Genomic DNA, 27,832 nt, shown 5'->3' on the forward strand with positions numbered 1-27,832 from the left:
AACCGTTTTTGGCAATATTTGTGAATACCCTAGTAAAACCTCCGATTTCACAAAGCTCAGAATATAGTGAAATGCTCTGTCATTCACTGAGTTGCTTCAAAATGTCTCCCTCCTTCTGAATGGTCTGGGAGATTATAGTTTCTTTGGAGTGTTTTACGTTCTGTATTTGCACGAGTATTTCAGTGGACGTGTTTGTTCTTTACAGAGTGCAAGATTTTGTTTGTGATACATTTTGATTTTGTTTTTTTCTTTACCCTTCAACAGCTGTTACCATAAGCAAACCTAATTGAAACAGGTTCATCAGGAAGTGAAGCAGTGCATGCATTGCATCACTGAAAATTTGCACAGTTGGGAAGCTACTGTTCTGTTTAGAAGCAGGAAATATGCCATCTTTATGCAATGGATGTTTGTCAATTTTGTGCAGCCTGTCTATATGTAACCGATATACGAGCTTTCTTTAGAGTACATTGTGAAAGAAGTGTACAGAGAATTAAAAAAAAACAATTACTCAAGGCACGAAATAACAGTAAATCTAACTCATTCTGATAAAGAGGGTTGGGTTGGCAAACGGGTTTCTTCCAAAAATGGAAAGGTGTAGTCATTGTCTTACTGTGGATGGATCCATGAGATAAGAGGTGAAAGGAGGGAGAAGTGAGAAGAGGGAAAGGAATGCAGATACATGTGTACAAGTCATTGTGAAGAAGAACAACAACAACAAAAAATTGTGTTGTACAGGGTAAACATATTACATTAGTTCAAGCACATTTTGTACACAAGTGACGTCACTAACGTTTGTTATTGATGCACGCGGTTTATTTCACTCTGGAAATATGGAGGAAGAAACCAAAGAAAGGGTTAGTGTTTGACAGACTATTAAAATGGGAAATGTCTATAATTACATTTGTTGAAGCTGATTTCCATGTTCCAAGTGGAAAGCCAATTGTGTTGAATGCTTTAATATGTGCTCATAAGTTAAATGCTTAAATTAAATGAAATGCTTATATATAATAAACATATTAAGGGCAATGTTCTTTAAATGTGCACAGTTCGTTTATATGTCAACAGTTTAATGGTGGTTCTATTAAATAAAAGGCTTCTTTCTATCTGGGCCCTACATGCTTGACACGCGTGGACACCAACTGCAGACCCGATCACACTTGTTTTGTAGGGGTTGAAAGGCCAGCTTATAACTGTGTGGACAATTCCTGGCAGGGGTAGTTACATCTTAATTGGCCACAAGTGCACAGAGCTTGCATGCTGAATGCAGTCATAGCATTATTGAGGTACAGGGCTGCATGGCTTGTTGACCACGAGTTGGGGTGCAGATTCGACGCATTCGCTTTGCCAACAGCACGTGTTGAAACTGTGTCGTGCCGCACTCCAAGCATCATTCACATTAATGTCAGTTTTCGATTGTCATCTGACATGACAGTGGGTGAGCGCACTGTATGCTGTGGTTGAGTATTATGGGTGCATTCGCAGCATGTGTTGTTGGCAAAGTGAAAGCATCAAGTTATCATAGCTGCTCGCAACCAGCGAATTGCATAGGTCTGCGCCTCGACAAGGCTACAAAGTTCATGCCACTTACAAGCTGTTGATGCTCTTGGACAGCTGATCTCAAACACAGTGTCTACCGCGAGGCATCATATACACAGGTTAAAAAGCTTTTCAACTATTATAGATTGTTGTTCAGCATAAACAATTATAGATAGTCGTTCAGCATAAACAATTTTATGAGGCCCTTTGAAGTGCTTTGCCTTTCTTTTTATTCCTGCTTCTTTAAATCAACTCGTGGTTTTCAAGTGTAAGTATTACAGTGAGTATGTTGTATCTTATTTGTGTAATTAAAATAACAGCTTGCGTAGATACAGACGATTTGGCAATGCTTACTGAGAGCTCTCAGACAATTGCTGAATAAGCTGATTCCTGCCTTGCAAGAGGATGCAGGGGCTGAATCCATTAGACTATTGGCATTGGGAACGACTCACTTTTCCGGGGATCGCTGTGTGCAGTTAGTTGGCTGCGTTGCCGCGTGTCATCACGCCGGCTGACGATGCACAGCGACGTGGCTATTCGCACACAGTGGCCCCCAGAAAAGCAGGCGACTTCCGAAGCAAACCGTCTCATGAATTTGGCCCCAGGATGTGAATATCAGACATATTTGTTGCACTATAATGAGCAGTGTTTTCACAAACTTGCATTCATTACACTGAATCTTTGCAGTGTCGTGATTTTTTAAAGCCTTCCTCTGTAGATATATTCAGCATTCCTGGTGTGTTCATTGCCTTCTGTCGGTGCTCTTGCAGTATACTGTGGTGTGGGGCACTGCATTTTGGTTGTCGCTGAAACAGAGGGCATCCATTTGTATGACATATTAATAGGTTTTAGTTTTCTGCTGTCAGAAGGCTCGTTCCATTTGTGACACATTAATGGGAAAAATGTGCATGTCTCTTATGATGGAAGCATGAATATTTTAAAATAATTTTTGCACTTTACTTGTTCTTATGGATCCAAGAGAGACATTTATGCTTTCCATGCCTGCTTTCTGGTGACTTTGTGGCGACCTTCCCTATGAGTTAGCAGCTACTGGCACCAACTTTTTTGCCTGCATGCAGTGTGAAAGCTATCACCTCCTTGGCTCACCAACCATGCATCTGTGCAAGGGGGGGGGGGGATACCATGTTGCTGTAATCTGTCCAACTGCCAGGAGGATCTGTAATCAACATTTCTTTTTTTGGATTCTTGATTCTGCACTGTGCATCTTTATCAGCTTGCTGGAGCAGGAAGATTTCCATTTGTTTGTTTTGTAGTATTGCTGCTTCATTGTGGGCTGATAATACTTTTTTTTTTTTGTCTGGCTCTGGCCTGTTCCATGTCTTCGCTGGGCTGACCCCCCCCCCCCCCTTTTCTCCCTGTGATGCCGCTGATAGCGGAATGCCAGCAGGCAGCACATTTTCTCAGACATTTGAACCTTGGCCTTGTTGTGGTTGCGATTTTTGTTGCCCAAAAGGTTTTACTGTACCATTTTATCCATCTCGTTCAAGTGCTTTTGATGGTTGAGCCTTGGTCTTTCATTGATCTTTCGTTTTTCTGCCTGGTGTTTTATGCAGTGACAATTGTTTTCAACCTGGCTTCTATCGCCCTCTCTATGTGCAAGTAGTAGAAAGATAAATCACGAAACAACAATGTGGCTTTCATATTTGGCAGATAGCTTTTTCTTCTTCTTATTGCCTTTCTATAGCTGAGTGCTCTTGCTCTGTCTTGTTGGTGCTGCTATGCAAGTGGTCTCTCTTTCCGTACTACAGGAGCAACACACCACTTCTTCTTTTTTTTTTTCAATTCACAATGGGAGGGCAACGCCTCCCGCTTGTCTTCTCTTTGTGATAACAAATGTATATCCGCACTTGACCTGTGTGGAATGAGAACAACTGATTGTATAAAAACTAAAATAATGTACGCAGTACAGGGTTAATCTGCATCAAGAGTGGCTTACCATTAATGTGTAGTTTTTACTTAGGCAGGGATGGTTTAATTTTGGAACACACTCGAATTTTATTGCTGTACTTGGCTTTCATTGCTTCCTTATTTCAGCATTGCAAATTTTGTACTTTTAAAATTTTTGTTTTGCATTTTTCTTTGTGCATTGCATGCACTCCATCTGCCCTAAACCCATAACAAGGGCAGACTTTGTCAACTGATGACACCTATTTTATTAACTAGCGCTGAAAGTTGAGGGCATTGTTAATTTACATCTAACTTGCGTACATGGTCACTTAACTTTGTGCTCAAATATATCTGTTTTCAGTTTCAGGGTCCACCCGTGGCATATGTGCAGCAGATAGTGGTCAAGGCAGCTGTGTCCCCGTGGCAGCCAGACCTACTGCTGATGGATGCCTTCCGGTCGCCACTCGCTGAAGCCTTCCGTATCACAGAGATTGTGGGAAACCACCAATTTGTGGACAGGCAAGCACACTGCAGTCGTCATTTTCCATTCTTTCACCTGCACTCATTGACATGGGCGGCACAGAGTTAATTGACTTGGGATTTTTGTTTCCCTCTACTGTCCTCTGCAGCAATGGAACGAAGCACACCCTGCAAGACATATGCCTTCAGGTGGCTGAATCAAAGGATAGGGTAGCAGCGTCATCGCTGCCCCAGTATGGCTGCCTCATCCTGTCTCCCACCTATGTCTGGAAACAGGACTACAACAGGTGGGCACCGGAAGGTGGATAGGGGAGGAGTGCTGCTAAGCAGCAAAGGAACAATGAAAGCAGACAGATTAGCGAGAGCAATGTCTAGTGTGCTGTCCTAAACTGTGGGAATAGGACATGCCTGGGAGAGATAAGGATAAGAGAGAGAAAGGGAAGACATGGCTGACGTGTGTTTGCAAGGAACCACAATGTGCAGCCAAAGACTGCTGGGATAAGAATGTTTACACGTGTAAATAGCCCTGAAACACTCTAGTTGGCCCTTTGCTGCATTTCTGTCGAAGCTGCACCAGGACCGCTTGTGTTGCATCATTCAAGTTGAGTGTCACCATTTGCTGATTGCTGTGTGGGAGAGGAGAGTATGTACACAAGTGAATCAGTGATAAAAGTTTGAATGCTCAGCGCAGCTGCGAGGGTTCTTCACCATGTATTTAAGCATGCTAGCAGTGCTGGGACATGTGAGGGGGGAAGCCGGGGAGACGAGAAGCAGCAGCTGTGACAAAAGCTGTTTCAGGTTGTCTTGAAGCAGTATACCAGCTCCAGTTCCCATTCTACTCTTTGGTCTAGTGCTAAGACTGTTTAATATTGTGATGACTATACCGTAGCGATGTCCTAGTGGTTTGAGCATGCGGGAGGTGTGGGGCTGTGTCCCAAGAGCTGCTGGGTACCCACTGGTGATACAGTGGGTGCAAGCTTTCCCTTGGCCTAATGTTTGGCTTCTTTAGAGTGAAATGCTTAGGAAATTGGTCTTTGACCCCTCCCTGAGTTGACAAAAACAGCTTGTGCCATGGCTCTTTGGCGACAGATGCCCTTGTGCAATAGAAATGCATCATCATCATCAATAATGAAATCACTGGTGATGCCATTGTGCCTAGCCATGATGGCAGGGCTGGTGCAATGTCCACTTGCTAAGGCAGGCTTATATTTTACATTGCTAGCTAATGTATTGGTTGCACATCCTTAGTTATTGCTTTTGCATTTTATTTTGTGGCTCAATTAAAGTGTACTTGATCGCTTTCACTGAAACACTGCGCGCGCTAAAACAGGACGAGACAGGCCATGGAACAAATGCAGGAATATGCTTGTCTGTGTTTAAAACTTGCACAGTGTTTCTGTAAAAAATGATAGTTAGCGTGCTTGCCCATCAACTTGCTGTTTGTTGATCTCTTTGCAGCTTCCAACATGACAGCCAACTTCTCATGAGCATTTTCAATCAGAAGGATGAAACTTCAAACTCATACTACCTCAGAGGTAAAGCTCGTTTCTCACCTCTTTACCCGCGTCTAAAAGAAAAAAAATGCATTTTTATTCATCAACACATATTTTATTTTTTCAGTAGATACTGCTAAAAGATTTTTCATATTCTGCTTTGTGACATATTTTCTGTGCAGAGATCCTGTTTGGTGTCCCGTGGAAAGAGACCGGTATAAAGAAGTTTTGTGTGCGCAACAGGCAAAGGGTCATCACATTTGCCGTAACCATTGTCCTGAAAAAGTGGGAGCCTAGGTAAATCACCTTTTCCTTCTTCGGTATCATCTTGTGCGCATCAACTATGGTGCCATGTGTAACACTTTCTGCTTCAAAGTTTATTTAGTTAATTTTAAATGGAATCAAATGCATTTGCCTCCTGTGAACCTGAACATTTTTTAGCCATCTTACATTTTCTTATAATGTGTTGGAGTGTCCATGTTTAAATCCAGCCTGGTAGTATGCCTTAGCTCACTTGTTAAAGCTCAATTAGGAAGGATATATTTTAGGGCACACTTTGACAAACATTTCTGAAAAAATAAAGAACCGCAACACACAGGAAGTGCTGCTGCTTTGTATGGTTTTGAAATCTAGGGAAATCCAGTGGATATCAGAACAGTCTGTAGCAAGTCTAGCTATAAATTTGCCGTCACTTTTGCTCAAACAGCATATGTTTTTTGGTGAAACCTATGTGAAAAAGAATGGGGATAGCTTGTGAGAAATAGACCTTAAAAATGCAGTCACCCTCACTAAAACAACTTAGGGGCCTTCTTAATCACATTACCAAAGAAGAAAATGTGATAGCATTTGGAAAATGACCCACCCCCTAAAATTTCAAAGGACCTCTAAAAATTATGGAATCTTAAGATGGAAAAGTGGGTTGGGTTAGTATGATCCCATGTGATAATCCAGTGGGAGGTACTAAACCATTTTAATCCTCAGATTTTCAAATTTGTTCGTGCTGTTGGAGGTCACGACCCTCTTGACCAACCAAGAAATTCTGTTACGGAAAAACCCGGTGGTTTCTGAAAGATGACAACCTAAATGCTGCCACATTAATAGAGCAGCGCCTTGCTTGCTGCCTTGCTCATTATGCCTGCTGCATCTTGCATCTTTGTTGGCCTTGCTGTCACCTATTATTGCATTGTTGCATACCCAATCAAACAGCTGCAGTGGCTCCTTCCATTGATCTCCCGTTAAACTTACACTCCATCAGTCGTGGTCATCCTATCCCGGCAACTTTCCTAATCTCGTCTGGCCATTAGAATCTCTGGCACCCCGTGCTGCGTTTATCTTCCCTTGGAACCCACGTCGTTACCCCAAGGGGCCATTGGTTATTTGTTTTCCATGCTAGATGCCCTACTCTTGTCTATTTCCTTATCTTCATCTCAGCTAAGATATTATATTAACTCATGCTACGCTGTTCCTGTCTTCGTTAACATAGTGACCACCGTTAACTGACATTGAAAATACTATTGGTCTGAGTGCGCAAAGGAGCGGGCTTGCCAAGACTTTGCTTGTTGTTTTGTGCTATTGCATGTGCCTTGCCAGTGTAGGATGTGGGGGTGCTGTTCTTGACGTACGCTTTATCCTCCTTCTAAAGCGTGGTACACTCCCTGGAAGACAAGCTGCACCATTCGTTCCCCGGGCATCCGCACAACTCGTCGGCCAAAGACCAGGAGGAGCGGGAGATTGTGCATGTCCACTTTCAGTACCAGCACACCCTAGCCGAATTCATGCCTCTGGGCACCATCTATGTGATACTCTTCTTCTACATCTACTACTCTGTCCGTGAGTGCAAACCTTGATCTTCACTATCTTTCTAATGAAAGCATGGTCAGGTTAGCATGCCGGAATGCTGATTTTTCATCACGTGCTGCTTACAGCAGTATACAGCAGTTGTATGTGGCAAGGTGTGCTGTGCTGCACAGGCAGGGCTTCTGGTGTGGTATCTTGCTTATTGCATTAAAAAATTAAATTTTGGCAGTGCTGAAATGCTCTTGGCTTCTGTTTAGCGTGAACTATGTGTTAAGTGTGCTAGCTGCATTGTTTTGAAATGCTGTGGTGCTGAGACAAGTGAGACAGCACTTAACGCTTTTGTAGTCAGCTTAGCTTACCAGCATTTTAGTGCTTGACGTTTTCTTTTTTGTTGTTCCTGTGCAGGCAAGATAGAGCTTGTCAAGTCTAAATGGGCAATTTCGGTCAGTGCAGTCCTGACCGTGGTTATGTCACTGTTCATGTCTGTCGGCCTATGCCTCTGGTTTGGCTTGAATCCTACGCTGAACGGAAGGTAGGTCATTATTACCACCACATTTATGTGTGCATATAAACCTTTCCTGCCTGAAAGTACATGTGAGAGCTGCTTCTTTTACTGGAGTACAGATTTCGAGAATCGTTTTTCTTGCACATAAGAGAGGCTTTAACCCATTGGCTTCCAAAGCAGTTGAATTGATGCCCACAAGATGCACGACTGTATTACTAAAACTGTAGAAATAGCAGCATTTGGTTGTTAACAATTATAGCCATCTAGTGATGGTGCACTGTGCTTGATTGTTGGAGTGAATGTTGGATAGTTTTGCAGTAGATAGAAGCCGTAGTTACAATTGTTCGAGGTAGTTTTGTTCGCATTTATTGATAATTTAAATAGTCGGCTATTTTCTGGCATAGAAGCTTATAGCCGTGGCTGGGAGCAAACGCAGTGCTTCTCATAAATAAATAATGAGTAGTCTCTTTGCCGGTGATGAGGATGTTGAGTGCAGCAGTGAAAGCATATCTTCAGCACATTCTTCTCGTGACGAAAGCGAAAGTAGTGACGAGGATGACTGCAGTGATGTAGATTCAGCAAAAGTCAGCCCTCAGGATCAAAAGCTACCACAGTAGCAATATTGCCTCCACTGAACTCTCAGATATTTTTTTCAAACTGTAAACATCTTTTTTCTGTCTACTTAAGCAATCTTTTTTTAATGCCTACTTTAGGTCAAAAGGAGTATTCATTGGGTACCTGCACACTAGGTCAAAAATAATTTGGTACAGAAGGCCCAGAGGGGCTTGGAAAGTCTACACCAGCTCGTTTGGAAGCTTGTCGTAAGGATTTTATTGTAAAACTGCTCATTGTGTGCAATGAGTTGTTGGGGCCCAAAAGGACGGACCAGGCAGGTCACGATTAAGCGTGAACAAAGTGTGACAGGCTTCTCTTGTGTTGACAGCCCACTGGTGTCGCCACGATCATCCTGCCTCCCAAGTGAAATCTTGCCCTACTTGGTAGTAGTTATAGGCTTGGAGAACATGCTGGTCCTGACCAAGTCAGTCGTCTCTACACCAGTACATGTGGGTGCCAAGGTGCGCCTCGCTCAAGGTAAGTTCAGTTCATTTTTATTTTTTAGATGGAAGGAGAGAGGGCATAAAGTCGTCACAGCAGCTTGATGTGGGTCCCATTCCCTTTCAAATTTACGGCAGCACATTGCAAGTTACTGTTGGGCATACATCAAACCACTGTGTAGCAAAGAAAGGAAATACAGTGGATTCTCGATAATACAAATTGCACAGGGTTGTGAAAAATATTTGCATCATCTTAAATTCGTATGATCCAAAATGAACAAAATCCTAATGAAAAAACATGGGAAATATATTCATGCATCTGTTTACAGCTGTGCACCACCACTCACTGCTTACGGTGCTCCTGTGGAACTAGTGATAGCACGTCAGTGATGTGCAGGTGGCAAGTGCTTGGGGGCACAGTCAGGGCTTGCAGGTTGGCATTATTCATAATGGCTATGTGAAGCTTCCATGTTAAAATAAATATTTGTTAGCATAGGCGACATTTTGGATGTGTCAGATACGCTGTACTGTGATATAAAAAATGAGCACTGAGATTGACGCAGAAAGATGGGCAGCGTTGTGCACAAACAACATTACCTGTCTTTTTGTGTTGTTCCCAGTGTTCACTTTCTGTACAGCAGGACAGCGGTAATTCCTGCATCCATGATGTACAACTGACTAGCCACCTTTATAGCTTTACTAACACTGGTCGAGTGATAGTTATTACCACATTGTAGCACAACATTCTGAAGTGCTCATACTTTATTTAATAGTCCGAAGTGCTTTTAACAAGTAAGTGCTCCTGTTATTTGCATTTGGTAGATCGGAGCATGGCATAGATATCATTCACTGCCAGATGTGGTGCAGGTGGCTTCTGCACAATAACACTGTATCCATGCAAGTACCGTATTTCTTGGGAGGTCGCTGCAAAAAGCTCCATATGAGGCAGGCGTCTGAGTAGCAGGAGCAAGTGTTCGAGGGCTATAGCTGCGAGCACCTGCTCCTACAGTGTACTGCTTTCACTTAATCATACTGCTGGATGTTCTTGAACAAGACTGCAGCTATTCTGTAGCTGCAAGGCGAGACAATATAAGACAGTCACCAGTGCCTCCAACAACCTTGTGGTGCAGGCATGGTTGCCTGCACGTGTGTGCCACCCAACTGATGCCTCACAAATAGTGCCCATTGGCTGTTGGAAAATATGTGCACTTAGGCATTTCTCTTGATGGTGCTTGTTTAGGCTACCATGCAGTGCATTTGATTTCCACCATTTTCTGGTGGGTAGGAGATTATTTACATTACCTCCGTGCAACATCTTTTATGCCTTTAGGTCTTAGCAAGGAAGGGTGGTCCATAACCAAGAACCTGCTCACTGAATTGCTCCTGCTCACCCTCGCTTTCCTGACATTTGTGCCAGCTATTCAGGTATGCACTGTCTCCCTTCCTACCTGTCTTAATAAGCTGCTGTGCTGTTGTTGCTCAAGGATTTTGTTTTCTTAAATGCATGCTAAATGTAAACATCCTGTCAATATTACGGCAAGTAGTGAACATAAAATAAGGTTTGGTGAAGTTCTTTGACAGAGACATGGGGCAAGGTGAGCTCGTTTATCTTTCATGTACTCAGATTAGTAAAGGTGCCATTATGAATATGGGTCGTCACAAAATGGGATAGTTCCTGGGCTAGAAATAAGCAAATAACTGGTTATCAAGAATGAAATACCCAGTATCCTTCTCGCCCTTTATGTACACCTTGACTGTGCTGTTGGGCAAGGGATGAAGACGGGATTGAAAGAAAGAAGAGAGGAAGAGGCGCCGTAGTGGAGGGCTCCAGATTAATTTTGACTGCCTGGGGTTCTAAACTGTGCGCTGACATCACACAGCACACGGATGTCTTTTCGTTTTGCCTTCATCGAAACTCGGCCTAAAGCTGGTCATGGCTGCTGTGTGTATAACCTCCCTTGCCATGTCTTTGCCATGAAAAAGCAGTAACCGGCATGCTTGCCAATGCTTGCCAGTGCTTGCATGGCACATGAGCAAAAATCTCCGCATGCCACTGTGGCAGTTTCACAAGCTCAGCAGTATTGTTCTGTGGGGCCAGTTGACATTTTGAGTATTCTAACACTGCCTCCTACCTGATTTTATTTTGTTTTGGCTCTTTCAGGAATTCTGCATGTTTGCAGTCGTTGGGCTGCTTTCGGATTTTTTTCTTCAGATGGTGTTCTTTGCCACTGTGCTTTCCATTGACATTCAGCGTAAGGAGGTAAGGCTTCATTTGAGAATGTGTGTCGTCATCTGGGAGGAAGCTTTCAGTTTCATTGATCTGAACAGTGTAATGGTCCCTTATGAGTTCAGCATGTCATGCCAGTAAAACTTGTAATTAGAGAATGGAAGTGTGGTAAGCAGGAACGTTGGTGCTGGTTGTCAGTAACGTGGGGGCCAGCACAGCACACAGACAAGATGAAAGAAAGGTAATCCAGTAATATACGTTGTGGGGCTAGTTGGTTCATACTCAGACTTCTTTTATGCGCACAGAAAGACGACACAAAAAGACAAGGTAGACAGGACGGAGCGCAACTTTCAACTGAAGGGTAGAAAAATATTTCAGTGTTTGCCCTGCCTCTTTTTCAGCCTGTTCGTGTTTTGTTTCCTAAATTAGGGAAAGGAAGTAGGCATTGCATGGACTTGCTTTCCTGGCAAGTGCAAGACGAACAGAATAGTACTTGTTGCCTGCAGGAGGACAAAATATTATACTACTCCTCTCAAACATCCTTTTACTTGCAGAAATCTGACTTGAAGAAAGGGAAGTCCGAGGCTGCGACCGCTTGGACTGATGACGAAAAGAACATGACAAATGCGGATAACCGGAGCCCTGTTGGTGTATTATACAGATCTCGGTAAGCTTAGACAAATTGCTGCTCAGCTGGCCTTGCAGCTCCAAAAACAAGCAGCGAAGTTTGCTTTTATCATAGCTGCTTTACTTCAGCAGTGTATGAAAACATGACATGAAGAAAAGTTAGTTTAACGGTGAATGACTCGGGTATCCACACAAGTGTGAAAGGTGAATGTCATAAACTAAACCATAGGTGTGTCCTTAAATGTTTAGGGGAATCCCCCGAGGTGGAGTAAATTTGTAATAAGGGAGTAATTGCTCATTGGTATCCACCCAAGCGCAGCCATACGGCTACAAAGGAAAGCTAAACAGCTTTCTCAGAAACTTCGCAGATAAAGAAAAATTCGTCCTGCTCCAGGCTTTTCCTTTGTAGCCGTATGGCTGCACTTGGGTGGATGCCAATGAGTAATTACTCCATTATTATAGAAGTGTACATTAGCATCAAGAATGTTTGTGGTAGAGACAGTTAATAAGCCTGGTGAAATTGAAAAATTTCGCATAAATTAATTCAATGATCTTGGTGGCATTTCAAACAGTTTGAACTGACACTCTTGCTGCATGAGAGTTGGGTTGGGCATGTTTGATTGGGGAGAAACGCCCAGTAGTTTGACCAATGAAATGCGAAGTGGGTAATTTGTACAGTGAAACATTAAGGTGTACCTCGCAAGATTGCGGAAAAAGTGCACACAAAGCGGCTGTACTCCCTAACTGAAAACAGCTTAATTAGACAGTTTTAGCTGTGCGTACGTAAGTGCTTGCATACGTAAAGCGCTACAGCGCTGTGTGCGTTATGGTGTCCGCTCCTAAGTATAGTTTTAGCTGGCCGAGCCGTAGCGTCCTTCAGGCGCACGCAGCGCCGTCTAGTGACAAGACGTCAAAGCACATCAACGCTCGGTTGAAGAAAATTTCATCCGTGATTACTTATAACTAGTGTGAGTGCATTGGGAGCCTTTTTTTGTTCCAAGAAGAAAAACTATGTAAACCGAAGAAAATGTAGGAACTGGCTAAAAGCTAGAAAACTGCTTCGCCAGGTGTCGTTGCTACGAGAAAAACACACTGCATTTAGTTAGGCCTAGGAGCTTGAAAATCGCCAAATTATCTGAAAAACAGGGGTTAGTTATCTCTTATACCGCTACGTGTGGGCAAGAGTAGGCAAAATAAAAGCGAACCGCTACCATTTGAGCGAGCTATTGCGTCGGAGAATCCAGCGGCGACATCTATTTATTCCGAAGCGGGCGAGCTGGGCGCCGCCATCTTGTCAACGTTAGCATACGCAAGCCACGCAAGCGCCGCAATGCAAAGTCCGCTGGCTAGCATACGCACGCAAGATGCAGGGCTTGCGCTTGCGTTCTGCGCATGCGCACTACCGTCCCCGCAAACTCCTTGCGTACGCTAAGCCGTTGCGTACGCACAGCTAAAACTGTCTATTATATCCCTACTGACCTGGTAAAGGAGGATACCTAAGGTATTCTATGAAGGAAGGCACATGCGGAAACTTTTATCACTTGAGACCACTTATGTTTAAGACTCACTTATGTTTGCCACTGAGGCGGCCTTGCAGCTACTGGTGCAGCCTGGAAAGCACAATTTCGGTGCACATTAAAGATCCCTAGGTGATCGAAATTATTCCGGAGCCCTCCACTACGGCACATCTCTGTCTCTCCTCTTTCACTCCCACCTTGCTCCCTTCTCTCATGGCACAGTTGAGGTGTGCACCGAGAAGTGAAACAGTTACGGTGCTTTTCATTTCCTGATAAACAATCATTCAAAGGACTCTTGTCTTCATCTCGCATCTCTGGCGCTCTCCACTGTCCTTACTCCCATTGTGCGTCTGCTGTTGGCGCCGGGATCACACAAGCAGCCGAGTGGTGATGGTGGACGTGCACTACTCGTCCCATGCCTTCACTACTTTTGAGCATGAACTGTTGTAGTGCCACTTGGTGTGATGCTACAAAAGCAAAAGCTGCAGCTGCTGTGTTTGCCACAGAGAAGTGCTGATCGCACTTGAGCACAGCATGTTTTGTAATATGCTTTCACTTGTTGCAGTCATAGATGTTCCTCTCATGGCAATTCATGTTTTACTGTCATGAAACTTTCGCATGGTTTGTCCAGATTTCCAAGTAATGCAGCAGTAGCTGTCAGAACTTGCTGCGACAAGGTGAACCACCACCACAGCTTCATTACATGGAGTTCACAAATACACACACTTCAGTGGGGGAACTGAGAAACTTCACTACCTGGAAGAGTTCGCTACCTGGAGGTCTGTTGCGTCCAGGTTTAACTATGGCCGCATTTTTAGCGGGTGTAGCACAGCTTTCTCACTTCTTTGACCTCGGAGTCTACAAAAAGCCTGGGAGCTCTTTTTTTTACCTACTTGTTGTACAAATTGTTGTTATTATAGCGTAGCGTCAAAGCGGATGCTAAAAGTTAGAGAAAGGAAGGGCTGGACAGCACTTTTCGTTTCTGTGTTTGTAAGTGCCAGATTTTAGTAACGTCTTCAGTTTTTTTTGCTTCTTGAAACAAAGAAAGGTAAGTAAGTGCGAGCATAATTTGTGCCTATTTTAAAGGTTATTGTCTGCTGTCTTGACATGTTCTTCTAGAGGTTAACTGGTGTTGGTCCTGTTTCATCTGGTAAGGGTTTTTCATTGCAGGCGTTCAGATGGTGTGCCTGTGGTGACATATGGCCCTGGCCGGACCATGTCTCGCGTCTTTGCCACGCCCACTTCACCCATCCTGAAGCTGCCCAAGCGACTCCGCCTGGTCTACTTCTGGGCCCGCATGCGCCTCATTCAACGGGGACTCATGGCAAGTTGTCATACCATTTGTCCCCCTGTGCTCTCTGGTGAACTGCATATTCCTGGTTTTACTGCTGCTGGTGTCTGCTTGGTAGCCTTGGCTCTTGAACCCGTGTCAGAACATGCATGGCAGGGCGTTGAGTGCCTAATTTTGCAGCTGTGCACCTAATGAGGGTGAGGAAGGGTTGGTACGAAAAAAAATAGGATTACGTGAATAGGTAGATGTGGACAAAAATATTTTTACTGTGTCATCACGTCAATCACAAGAGCAAGGAAAATTTCTTGCAGCATTTAATCCTTGAAATTTAAATCTATGAAAGCAGAGGTTTTTGTAAAGTTTACGTGAACTGGTTACTGGATTTGGTAAATTTCTCAGAAAAGTGGTCAAGTAAAACTCTATGCCACATTTGCATGTATTTCCTTTAAAATGTAATGAATTTTTTTTCAAAATGTTGGCATAACAGTTGCTTGATGGGAGCGTATATGCACTGCACCATGGACGGTTGCTGTGGAGCTAAGTTTCTTGAGATTACAAAATGGATGTGTAGTGCATTGCTGACTGGACTTAACAGATGTTTTTTAAAAAATTTTTTGGCTATATTTGTGTTCTCAACTCTAGCTGTTTTTGTTACAAGAGAGGCTGTAAGAAACTGCATCACTTTAACCCATATATGTACACCTAAAGTCCTGCATGTAGGATACCGCTTTTTTGCGCAGTAACTCTAATATTTTACACTGTAAACGCTTCCACCTGCTAGCGTAGGTTCAAGAGGCTCGAAACTTTTTCTGTGCAAGGGTTGTTCAGTTTTGCATTCAGTTTTGTGCGTTGTGTGAGTTCAGAATGATGCGCCAGTGATCTCTATATTCCATTTTTGAAATTAGATCCCATCGACTAAATTGTAATTCTGCAAGTAAAAAAAATAGTTTTTGCACATTGTCATAAGGAAACCACCTCGCGTGACGTGAAGTGTGATGTGAAAGTTGATGTCATATGTGTGAAGCTCTACAACTCATAACAGGTAGCGAATTTGCCTAGTATCCTACTTTGTAGGATGGCTCAAAAGTCAGTGTTGAAAAAATATTTTTGCCAATAAAATCATGGTTCTGAATTATGAAGTGAAATAAACGTTTTATGTAGAAAAATATTTAAAGGAGTATAGACACTTAACTTTTGAGTGCATGTTTTCTTGTTTTTAAATGGGCCCCGAAACACATAATCAGTGCATTGTTTTGCCTGTTGGTTGCATAGAATAAGTTATAGTGATGCTATTAGCATCAGTCGGGCCGCGTACACTGCAGTTTTTAATATTTGAATTAGCTCGCAAAAACAAATTTTGACGGTGTCACCATACAGTGGCGGTTTTTAGCAGTGGATATGACATCAATGGGCAGGAGCTTGATGATTACACAAACAGTAAATATATTGCAAATTGGGTTAATAAATAGAGATACGTTTTGTCAAGATTTTGCATTTTATATTACATCAACAAAACCAGCTTGTTTGCCTCAGATAAAAGTGCTGTAAAGCAAGTAAAACAAAAATGCACCACCAGAGGCTCTGGCTATTTTTTTTGCATCGAAGGACTTTGCTCCTTTCTGTACACGTCCTACGACCTAGCACACAACACTTATGGCTACTCTCTATGTATCTGAGAACGGCTTTACGAAATCGATCCGATCAGGCCATTGCACTCTACAAGCATTCGTTTCGGTCCCAAGGAAGGATGCAAAGAAAAAGCCTTTCGTTTCGCATTTAGCCGTGCAAATCGTCAGCTTGTGGAGGATCACCGGGCGGTGGCGCCAGATGACGCCACGCTCCTGTCAACAGCACGCATGCCTTGCTTGCTGTGATCAATCAATTCGTTCCTAGCGACGGACCATGGTAGGCAGTGAGCATTAGCGGTACGCGCTATGCTAAATGTATCAAGTATCTTGTGCAGGCCATCACTCCGTCGCAGTATCCCGCGCTCGAGTTCAGACCCAGTTCGTATCGCGTTCGGATCCACAAGTCAGGGAACGTCACTGATCAGTGTTCTGCACCGTCGACGTGATGATGAAGCATCGCTGAGTCAGCTGGGCATTGACTTGGTTGTTGTAACCATGAAAATGGCGCTACCAGCCTTGGCAAGAACGAGTTACAGCGGTTAGGCAGCCATGGCGTGCAAACTTCCGCGACGTGGTCAGATAGGCTGCTTTGACTGGTCCCGCTCCGTGTCATTGACTGAACCCGCTCCATGTCGTCATTAGGAGAGTGAAATGGGAATGGGAAGCCGCGTGAAAATGAGTTGAGGGCAGCATTTTGTTTGCTTGTATTTTTAAATTTCTTCATTGAATAACTCCCATTCCTATGGATCAATTCCTGTAATTCTTTTTTAGTCAGCATCTGTGTGACATAAAGAATCCGTCTGAAGTATAGCTGGCATCTGTTCAAGCAGTGTTTCGCAGCCCCTTTAGTGATGCGCAAGGCATTATTATACATGGATTACCAGCTGGTATTCTCCTACGACCGCTAAATAATTTATATTCACATTTCTTTCTCGTGCTGTTTCGGTTTTAGTTTCAACAGCCGAATGAGGCCTGTGAGGTCAACGTGTGCTTACAGGTCATGTGAGACATGAAAAAACTGCAATATACCGTATTTACGCGATTGTAAGTCGACCAAAAAAAAACAAACTTGGAGGTCGTTTACACTTGGCCTTTAATAATAGAGCACGATAGGACTATCCTCCGGCCTCCGCTTATCGCCAGCCACTGTTGGCTGCCGCGCGTGGGAGCGCCCGTGGCACATTCCAAAATGAAAAGGTATTAGTCACTGGACTACCCGTCCACACTTGTGCCATCGTCCTCACTAGCGCTGCCGTCGTGATCGCTGCTGCGGTCCCACAGCTCATCGTTCTAACATCGTGCAACGAAATCCCGCACTTCGCGAACAGCAACATCACGACATCATGTGGAACAGCTGAAAATTTTGCCTCACTGCAGCTGCCACACCTGTATCACCCGTCGCGAACGTCAAACTTGTGGCTCGGCGCGCAGTTCGTTTCTTTGACGTAAAGAATGACAGCCATCTTGAATGTAGCAGTGAATGCGCACAGGTCGCTCATCGGACCCAGAGCAGAAATGACGAATGACGAACGGCTACATTAAACACTTGTGAAATGCGGCCGGCGGTAGTCAAATGCGGCAGAGCCAACGAGAGACTACGCGTGAGCGGCGTCAGCTCTTCCGTCAGCTACCGACACTCCCTGGCGCCGCTGCGGTTCCGAGGGGCGATGCCGCCGCGATTGGTACAGTGGCCCTTCCATCAACTATTCGGCGCTCTCTTGAGCGCAGAGTGCACGGTTGAAAATAAACAAAAAAAAAACTTGATCGCAAATGCGTTACTGGGCCGCCGCCGCTTATCAGCAGACGCAATCTGCGGCCCCGTGCGGGGAGTGGGCTGGTGCCGGTATGCTGCTTATTGACAATCACCATTGGCCATCGCGCGTGGGTTTGGGATGCCGGTTCTGCGTGTTGACATGGCTGCTGCTCAAGGCCAGTACCAGGAGCGATGCAACGGAGCCACGCAGCAAAAATGCAACCACGCTGTAGCATGCCTGACATCACGTTTGTCTCGTCATTATTTATGGTGCGATGCTTTGGTTTAGAAATTAAGTCGACCCCCCCCCCCCCCACTCTGGATTTTCAAATTTTGAAAAATAGGTCAACTTAACAATCGTGTAAATATCGTAATCGCTGCTTCCACATTTGTTGCCATTCTGGCTCTTGAGCAAGGCTGGCTTCAGCAATGCAGTACATTAAAACGATGAAGCGGCGATTATATTGCAGATATTTTTCATGCCTCACGTGACACAAAAGCACTCTTTGACGTCACAACCATCGTTCAGCTGTTGAAACCGAAGCCGAAACGGCATGACAGAAAAAATTCAATTCTAAATATTTAGCAGTCGTAAGTGAATGCTACATGATTATTCATGCATAGAAGTGTCTTCCGCATCATTCTAAAGAAGAAAACATGCCACCAAAATTAGGGTGCCTATACTCCTTTAAAATTTTTCAAATTTTTGAAGTTTCGGCATAATATGGGTTAATTATGTTGGTAGTGAGTACTGTGTCATAGTTTTGCTGTCTTTTCTTTCTTTTCTGTTTGCCTCTGTACAGCTGGGTCTGGTTGTGTGGATAATGGTGCTCATTCATAGCATGGGAATCGTGGGGAAGTTTACTGACAACACAACAAATCTGGGCCCTAACATTGCAGAATCAGGTTGGTGCTCTCACTGTAATATGCTTTCATGCTTGAAGTTTTGTGTAGGCGCACCTGCAGTTAAGGCGTTGTACATAATTTAGCATGTGTAAGCAGAAATGCCTCTTGTATTGTGGCTGTAAATAGTAAACCTATAGTACTTTGGTTTCATTTCTGTAATGGTCTGCTCAAGGTCTACTGTGCTCTTATTTTGTGACTGGTTTGTGTGATGCATCTTCAACCCTAAAGTGGTGCCATGGACTTAGGGGTGTGTGACAGTTTATGCAATACAGAGCAGACCTTTTGTTTGCTATTATACTGTTGTCTTAGAGGGAGCTTACATGCTTTGTTTTACAACTGTTAGTTCTGTGTTCAGTCACATGTATCTGTTTAGATAAGTGCAGCGTCATTTGTAAGAATTGTTGGTTTGTTGTTTTCTGTACAGCTGTTTCGCTTTTAACATTTTGGTGCACCATGTGAGTCATGTTTGCATTTCAGCTGAAGAATAGTTGCGCATAAACCTGTGCAAAAAAGGGTGAACAGACTGCAATATGCTATGTTCTGCTAATTATAGCATTCAGGCCTCTCTTAGCTGAAATTTGGAGGCATGTTGTTAGCAGTGCAGTTGTGAAGATTGTTTATATGCTTTGGCTCCTGCAGAATTTAGGGGTTCAAGTGGAACAAGGTAAAAATGAGGTGTTCATAGGTGTTATGGACTGTCTCTCCTATTTGTGGCGCAGTGCACCCATTCATACAGATGCTCACCGGCCACAATGGTTCAGATGACGCCCTGGAGGAAGCGTCAAAAGAGTCGCTAGCGGCAGCAGCAGCAGCAGCCGCTGCCACCAGCCATGAGAATGCCAACCTGCACCACAGCAAAGCACGCCTCTGGGAGGAACTGCCGACCAAGCACTGGACGACCTTGTTTGGCTACTACAACATCTCCGTAGCTGGCAGGCAAGTGCACGTTATGGTAGATGCTGTGTGACGTTGTGTCCATTGTCCAATCATAGTTTGCAATTACTGGCTTGTCAGCAGTTTCTGTCATTGCGATCATGCTTTTCAAAACATCCTGTCTGAGCTGTAAACTGGACAATCGCTGCTTCTGCGCACTCATTTTCTGTATCTTTTATTCAACTTAAAAAATAAACAAATGAAATGGTGTTATACATAGGTTGGTATTTATTCCACATCACCTTTACATGATAAATCTGCACACTGTGTTCACTAGTTTAGTGTATCCACAGGTTTTCAAATTTATAAATTTCGGTATGTTCAAGGACTTGAATTTTTATTTTTTTAATGAAAATTGATTTTTGGAGAATGGAAATGGCGCAGTAGTTGTCTCGCATCTTGGTGGTCACCCGAATCCCGCTGTAAGGTAAGGGAGGAAGATGGAAATGAAAGAAGAAAGAGGTGCCATAGTGGATGGCTCCGGAATAATTTTGACCACCTGGGGATCTTTAACGTGCACTGACAATGGCCAGCACACGGGTGCCTTTGCATTTGGCCTCCATCGAAACGTGGCCGCCATGGTTGGGTTCAGGCCTGGGAACTCCGGCTCAGTAGCCGAGCGCCCTAACCACTGAGTCACCATGGCGGGCTATTAGGAACTTGTATGGTTACACATTTCACTTGGTGCAACTCGATCTAAGAAGGTCAGATCTATACTATACAACTTGTGGTAGTACTATGTTGCTGTTACCAGCATGAGCTTGCCATTTCTGTAGCTTTGAATCAGACAGTGTTTGCAGCCATTCACATTTGTAACAGGAGTTTGTTAAAGGTGTAGCTACTAACCTGTATTTGTGAATGTACTCTGTGCAGGTACATAAGCATCCTGCCACCCATTTTCCTCTCTGTGCCGGTACCTGCCAGCAAGGCCATTGAAATGAGGCACGCGGATGACCACAAAACAGTCTTCCACACAAACTGGCGCATCATTCCCAACATTGATGCTGAGCAAGGTTGGCATCTGTGTTCAATTATGCCTGTCATGACATTTCAGCTCATGGGTTTTGGCATACTGTGGTCTGCTGTACTCACACAAAAAGGACCTGAGGGCCTACCCTTCGCAGCTGGGAAAGTGAGACAGCAAGTAGTATTAATGATTCATGTACTGTAAATTACAGGAGTAGTGAAGTTAAAAGCTTTCCAAAAGCTTTATGCAGACTGGTGTTAATGGTAAGTAATGCAGAAAACATTTTACAGTAAACCCCGCTGTTGCATTCCCGGCTGCTACATTTTCATGAGCAAGCCCTGTCCAAGCTCCCATAGAAACCCATGGAATGCAAACTCTTCTGTTACCATATTTACGCGCTTAATTTGCGTACTTTTTTTTTCCCTAAAATTAAGGCTTCAAAAAGGTGGGTATGCAAATTACGTGGAGAATTCATGAACATGTTCTAGAAAACTCTGCAAAGGTCACTACGCACAATGTATACGGTATATAGTTGTGCCTCATATAAGTTGGCCCTGCAACTCTTGCCCCTCGCTGGCCAAAAAAAAAAAAAACTTTCTCTCTACAAATGGCTGCTCAGGCAGACGGAGAGCCATGCATGCGAACAACCGAGAGAGCCACAAAGCCTTGCAAAGCCTTGCATGTTCCCGTTACCAGAAGTAAAACAAAAACAAACAAAAAATAGCAACTGTGTACTTTCTTTTTTTTTTTTTGCATGCTTTCCGGCTACTACGTTAACCGGCTGGTATGTTTCTGCGGTCCCGTGAAAAACAACAGCAGGGTTCTACTATATATTGGTTTTTGGGCATGCAGAAGTTTGCTTGATTTATTTTCAGAACACTTTGCAAGTGGCATCAATCATCGGGACACATGAAACAGGGTTTATAATACGCATGGCTATGTCAGCCTGTGTAGATAGGTGTGATTGGCATGCTGGGCAAAACTTTTGATTGCTCAAAGTATTGTGGAGCACATGTGGAGGTGTATGTAATGGAAAGGTGCCATTTTTGTGTTGTCCTAGTCGGTGTCATTGAGACACTGTCTGAAATCAAAACTGAAACTGCTGCATAGAAGTTCTGCGATATTAAGTTATCCATGATGTATTGATAAGTGATAAATTCTGTTCCTGGGTTACTGACGCTGCATACAGTGTTTATTGGAAAAAAAAATGTGCCCCATAAATTTAGTGTTTCTACTCCTTTTCCAATCCATGTTGGAGTCATTACCAAATTTTTAGAATGAGAACACAGAAATGCAAAAACGACAAGCAACACGCTAACCATATATACTCATATAAAAGAGCAACTTGCTTTGCTGAATGCATGCCTTGTCCATGTGAGGAACCACTCAATATAAGTGCAAAATTTCGACATGAATAATTTTACTTACATTTTAGACCTGTACCACTGGACCTTGGCTGCGATTGGTTGAGTTGATAACTCAGTTTAATTAGATGCGTTTGGGAAGCCAACCTCTTTGACTGGGAAATTGCCACTGTAGGGTATAGAGAGATATATATTTACTTGTTAGGTTTTATAGGTCACAGCAGTCAAACCATCTTGGCAGCCTCCCATAAGCATCTAGTATATTAGACCGATCAGACCAAACATTTCAAGCTTTTAGCACTTCTGCACCTTGAACTTGTCTTTCACAAATTAGTGATGCCCACCAAATAAATGGTCATTGCCATGGATGTTTGGCGGTTAAATTTGGGCAGACTGCCAAGATATCCTTGGGCAAGTTGAACAGCTTGGGTCAAGGGAGCCTCTAGAAGTTTTCATAGCATGAATTGTGTGTGCTTGACTGGTTGGATCAAGGAGCGAGAGGGTCATCATGTTTTCTACTTCCCAGCAGAGAACTCTGTCAACGGCCTGATGCATCCTGCCAGCCGTGCCGAAGCCACGCTGGTGTTGGCGCTGTCCATTCCGACGGTCCTCTTTGTGGTGTACCTGTTTGTGACCCTGTACCGGTGCATGTGTTCGCGCAACTACGCCGAGTGGCGCTCTTCTTGGTCTACGCTGTATCCGTCCAGGGACCCGGATACCTTCCTTGTGATGGACACGTACCCCATCGAACTTCAAGGACACACTCAGGTGCGGCTATGTTTTTCTCAGCAGGTAGTTGGTCTAGCTCAGGGGTTCTCAAACATTTAATATGATAGCATTAGGAGGGCCACGAAGGCAAAAACTGTCCGGTGGCATCAGTGCCCTCTCCAACATATGTCAGGCTTGCAATGCTGATGTTTATGCAATTATACACCCAATTGTGTCTGCTGCACTGAGATATACTAGACTGCACATGTGCAGAGATGTCATCATTCCACAGGAAGTATTTCACCATAGCTGAACGCTCTCTATTATAACTGTTCCTTTATTAAAGATGCCTCTACTTTAAATGGAAAAAAAGAAATTCACTTGCTAATGAAAGGCAAAATGGGACCGTATTACTATACCAGTGCCTTTTCTGTTTGCGAGCTTGCTATAGTGGGGTTCTGCTGTATGTACATGATTTGAGTTGGACTACAGCTAAAATTTTGTTTTGTTCAGTGTTCCTGCACATTCAAAATGCATTGATTTTTTTTTATTCATTCCAACTTAGAATATACTGACATTTTATACTCTGCCCAGTTCAAGTTGTGTAAGTTGGCTGTGTTTTTAAATGCTGTTTGAATGCTTTCAATGCACAGCCAAATTTAATTGTCAGTGAATCGCTGTGAGTCTTTAATTAGATTCGCTATAAAAGACTTTGGTGTTCAAAAGAATTCCAGTTACTCATCGCTTTGCATAAATAAACAAACTGCAATGTTTTGTCTGCTGTACAGGACGCGATGTGCCACGTGCAGTTAAACCTGCATATAACAAAATTGAAAAAAAGTCCAGGATTTTTTGTTGCCTCCAGGTTTTTGATACATGCAGTTTTCGTGCAATAACTAGGAAGGGCAGTGCAGAATGGAACCCAAAATAAGAAATAAATGTAGGTGAAATCACCTTGAAAATGTTTACAGAAATCCCAGTTACTCAGTTATAAACGCGGAAAAACGTTTCGTGATTGCGCTGATTACGCGACTGTGGCAGCAGCCGCCGCCACCTCCGCCACGGATCGCACAACACTGCTATGAGTGGAGCGGGGAGGCAAGGGCACCGTGGCCTAGAGGAGAGAGCACATTGTCACGCCGCCGCTTGTAGACTGGCCGCGGAGGTACTGCTGCTTCACGCGTTCCCTCTCTTAATCTTCCCGCCGCTGTTGCCACAGGAAACGGACTCTTTGCCTTGCGTCGCTGGCGCGCCCCACCATCCCTGCTTCCGACATGTGAGAGCTATAGGCTCTGGAGTCATGCGAGCAACCGCGCAGCAGCGATGGACACGCACTGCTCGTGCTATCTCGTTTTTGCTATGTCCATTATTTTTCACTGCTTTTGAGCAGGAACTGATGTAGTGCCATGTGGTATGACGATTCAAAAGTGAATGTAGCGGAGATGTGGCAGTGGCGCTGAAGCATGGCCTATTGTGTCAATTGCGTTCACTCGTTTCGATCGTAGGAGTTCCCCTCATGTCAGTTTGTGCTTTATCATCATGAAACTTTTCTGCCAAATTTTTTAACTCAGCACAGGCTAGTAGATATAGTTGGTGTTGCAAGTTCGTTATATCCAGGTCAAATGCCTCAACATCATCGTTACATGGAGATCTCAAATACACATGCTTTGACGGGGTCGAAGTTGGGGAATTGAAAAACTTCGTAATAATGAGAAATTCGCTATATGGTGGTTTGTTATATCCAGGTTTTTGATTGCGAGTGGGGCTGCTTCATACATATCTCCTTGTTGCAGCTGTTTTTTATTCACAATGTGCTGTTCAAATGTTGCAGAAGAGAAATTTATTAAATGATTGTTCATCATTTGAGTGCAGTGTTGGTCTGAAACCCAAATGGTCACCATGAATCATTTTATCTTTCAGGAGATAGAATGCATCATCACTGAGGAAAATACTATCGTGAGCTCTGATCTTGGCGGTGATGTAAGAATTTGGGACTCCAATACTGGAGAGTGTATCAACGTCCTCAATCGAAGGAGGTAGGTTCCTTGAGCTGCTCTTTTTCAAATCTTGTTGGTGGCAACTTGGTGCACTATCTTTTTAAAAAATTAAACTGCATCTTAGGTCTTGCTGCCTCTCTGGCGTGTGCTTTATTTTGTAATCTTGTACTGTTTAAAGGCTTTAAACTTCTCTCACTTGCGTAATGAAGGAATGGTAAAACTTTGTGCAATTAATCTTGGAAGTCGCAGGCACATTAGGAATATGTTGCAGTTGTTCTTTATTCATAATGTGCTGGGCAAGCTTTTGCATTCAGTGAACTTTCAAAATCTTCAGCATTTTCTTGTGGTTTTGGCCCTGTATTCAATATTGCAAACATAGTTCTGTTGTCTTTGCCATTATAACTGCATGACTTTTGGTGTATTCCAATCAGTGGTCCGTACCACGGTTTCTTGCTCCGCAAACCGAAATGCGTTTCAATGGGTGATTTGGATTCAGATTCTGGGTTCTAATTGTGGATAAGCAGCAGCTCACTCTGCAGCAGATCACCCCACCTTGCCCCACAAAGCCAAGAGCACGTCTTTTGTTCCAGTCATCAATTTAGATTTGCCGACACCATGGTGTATTTTGTGCTTCGCGGATTCAGAGTGGTGCTCTGGAACACCGATTACAATCTGCTATTGAAGCCTGTGGCCTTCGATTCGCTTTTTGAATTTCCAGAAGTTGCTGAAAGATTGCTCCTACTGATGAATAATAGATCTCGCTTGTGCATTCACATGGAAGTTTCTCTGCACTGTGACTTCACAGGAGTGGTTCAAAGAGACCAAGGAGGGACAACTACACCCTGCGCGAGAGTGGCAGCTTCTCTTCAGATTCCACATACGGCTCATCGCCTACAGATTCCTGTGATTTTGGTCTGAGCAGTCAGATGAGCAGGGAGCAGCCTCCAGAGTTTATTGTGGGGCAAAGCAGTCCTGCTGGCCTTTCTCCTGCCATCACGCCAGAGGACAGTCGCAACAAGGGTTATGACTTCTCAAGGCAAGCCGTTGTGCTTCGTCCGCGTGCATCTGAATTCAGTCCCTGTTGTTTTACTGGCAACAGCTAGTTATAGGAATTTGAGTTGAAGCAGGGAAGTCAGTCGCTGTCCTCATCTGAAGCCTGGATAGAAAAAAATGGGCTTTTATGGGAGAGGTAAAGCGCACCAAGTGTGAGGAAGTGACGAGGAGAGGAAAGGGGTGGCAGCACTTCGGCATTCCAGCTCACTCGTGTTTAGGATTGAGAGGAGGGGGAGGCCATCAGCTGACTAAAAATGCAGTAACTGTTGCATTAAGTTCTGCACCTCTCCTTGTGCTTAGCATCGAGAGGAGTAGGAGGTTATTAGGAGGGAAGAGGTGCAGTAACTGCTGCTCAAAATGTGCATTATGCACACGGGAATTCAAGGCTTGATTGTGCTTAGTGTGGTGAGATGGAAAATGGTACGAGGCAAGAAAAAGCAGGCGCGTTTTTGGTGCAGTCTGACCTAGCAGATGAAAATGTGCTTCACTGAATGTTGTATCCGACATGTACACTCACACTAAACAATCTTTGACAGACACATTGACAAAACACATTATCTTGGTTGTGATTAGTACATTCGTTCCCAATGTAGGGCTAGGAATAAATCTTAAGCTTAAAATGTATCTAGCGTCCTTATATACTGTGGCATTGGCTTCATGCGTGAACTGTGTGATCTTAGTGTCATTGACCTATTCAGCCCATTGAAGTCAGGTTACTGCAAGCTGGAGTGCACACCTTCTCATCGGCAATTGCTCGCATTAGTGCCATGCTCTGTGCTGACATGGCCAGTGATGGTTAGTAGTGACTGCTTTTCACTGTGTCATTGGTTGCAGATTTGTGATGCCCTGCCTGCACACACCGATGACGTCGTCTCGAGAAGGTGACGACCGGGAATCGGCTATGCACCAAATAAGGGAGTCGGCAGCCATAAGTGAAGAGCCATTACTGGTAGCAGCTGCCGGCGGGGATGCATCATCGAGCAGGGTTTCTGGTCATGCTGCGGCGGGGCTGGACTTCCAGCCAATCTGGTGCCTAGGAAGCTACAGTCACTGGCTTGTTGTGGGGTGCCAGAATGGCCGCATTGAGGTTTGTATGCGCAGGCCTTGCTCGATTTCGATTGTTAACATGCAGTTGAACTTGGCTTTCATTTACTTTACTTTATGAGATACAGTAAATTTCGTTTATTCAGCCCTCATTAATTCGGAAAACCAAATAATGCAGACACCCCATCCTGTCCCGTCAAACATACTAGTATGCACTAGTCTGTGGTGTGAAACTCCCGTTAATTCGGTGGAATTCGGCTGCTCTTCGGTTAATTTGGACAGGCGATGGAGCTCGCACATGTACAGGCAATGCTCTGCACAGGGCGCTGTATATAGGATTATGCCGATGGTGAGTGAGCGACTCAAAATTATTGCCAATATAGCACGCGTGGCGCTGTTGTCCATCTGAAATGTAAAGGTGCCGTCTCATCACATTGATCATCAGTCAAGAAAGTATGACAGCATGCTTTTTTATTTTGTGCTATGGCCTGCCATTTTCTTTTTTTTTTGTTGTGTGTGTGTTGCTTACTGTGCAGTCAACATTCATCTAACCTTGTAACCTGTAATTGTTTTATAAAACATTTGTGTGTGTGCATGTGCAGTATTATGGGGTGGTGTGGGGAGCAAGGCTGTTCATGCCCTGAGTGCCCAAGGGGACAAATGTGGTTGTTCATCCGACATTGTTCATGCACTGCACCATATTGTAGAAGAGCAAAAAAAAAGAACATTATTGCCACACATTTTTTGCATGAAGCAAGGAACAATTACAGGTTTTGTTAAGAAAAAAATAATGCTGATGTGGGACACTTTGCTGTGATTTATGTTTGGCCCCCCCCAAAAATTTTACCTTTGATTTATTCAGACCTTTTCTCTGTCCCGTAAAGTCTGAATTAGCATAATTTTACTGTATGGTATATTTTGTCAGACTTAGTCAGGCACAGAAACAAAGGGTAGGTCTAGAATGTTCTGACCTGTCCTCCCGACCCTTGAGATTTTTTTCTCATAGAGCTCCTAAGCACAGTTCCAGACTTTCTAGTCACTGT

The 27,832-nt window shown here is 43.9% G+C and overlaps 1 protein-coding gene across 12 annotated transcripts in view; it reads left to right on the plus strand.

The window, feature by feature from the left end:
- Positions 1 to 27,832, plus strand: part of SCAP (SREBP cleavage activating protein) — a 113,341-nt gene that overhangs the window by 59,896 nt on the left and 25,613 nt on the right. For 6 of the 12 annotated variants that reach the window (XR_013313380.1, XM_077658768.1, XM_077658772.1 and 3 more), the window contains 18 exons: positions 3,806 to 3,963; positions 4,074 to 4,211; positions 5,383 to 5,459; positions 5,600 to 5,714; positions 7,060 to 7,247; positions 7,620 to 7,746; positions 8,663 to 8,811; positions 10,105 to 10,199; positions 10,936 to 11,034; positions 11,556 to 11,668; positions 14,316 to 14,469; positions 18,621 to 18,723; positions 19,443 to 19,659; positions 20,530 to 20,669; positions 22,514 to 22,755; positions 24,616 to 24,731; positions 25,498 to 25,728; positions 26,580 to 26,832. Coding sequence is in view for 11 of the 12 variants with exons in the window: in XM_077658768.1 (XP_077514894.1) it covers positions 3,806 to 3,963; positions 4,074 to 4,211; positions 5,383 to 5,459; positions 5,600 to 5,714; positions 7,060 to 7,247; positions 7,620 to 7,746; positions 8,663 to 8,811; positions 10,105 to 10,199; positions 10,936 to 11,034; positions 11,556 to 11,668; positions 14,316 to 14,469; positions 18,621 to 18,723; positions 19,443 to 19,659; positions 20,530 to 20,669; positions 22,514 to 22,755; positions 24,616 to 24,731; positions 25,498 to 25,728; positions 26,580 to 26,832 (2,715 nt within the window). In the remaining variant the exon portion in view is untranslated. The remainder of the gene's footprint in view (positions 1 to 3,805; positions 3,964 to 4,073; positions 4,212 to 5,382; positions 5,460 to 5,599; positions 5,715 to 7,059; positions 7,248 to 7,619; positions 7,747 to 8,662; positions 8,812 to 10,104; positions 10,200 to 10,935; positions 11,035 to 11,555; positions 11,669 to 14,315; positions 14,470 to 18,620; positions 18,724 to 19,442; positions 19,660 to 20,529; positions 20,670 to 22,513; positions 22,756 to 24,615; positions 24,732 to 25,497; positions 25,729 to 26,579; positions 26,833 to 27,832) is intronic. The other 6 variants (XM_077658774.1, XM_077658767.1, XM_077658775.1 and 3 more) reach the window with 3 other exon arrangements.

This window comes from Amblyomma americanum, chromosome 3 (genome assembly GCF_052857255.1).
Source record: "Amblyomma americanum isolate KBUSLIRL-KWMA chromosome 3, ASM5285725v1, whole genome shotgun sequence".
In the NCBI taxonomy this organism is placed as follows: Eukaryota; Metazoa; Arthropoda; class Arachnida; order Ixodida; family Ixodidae; genus Amblyomma; species Amblyomma americanum.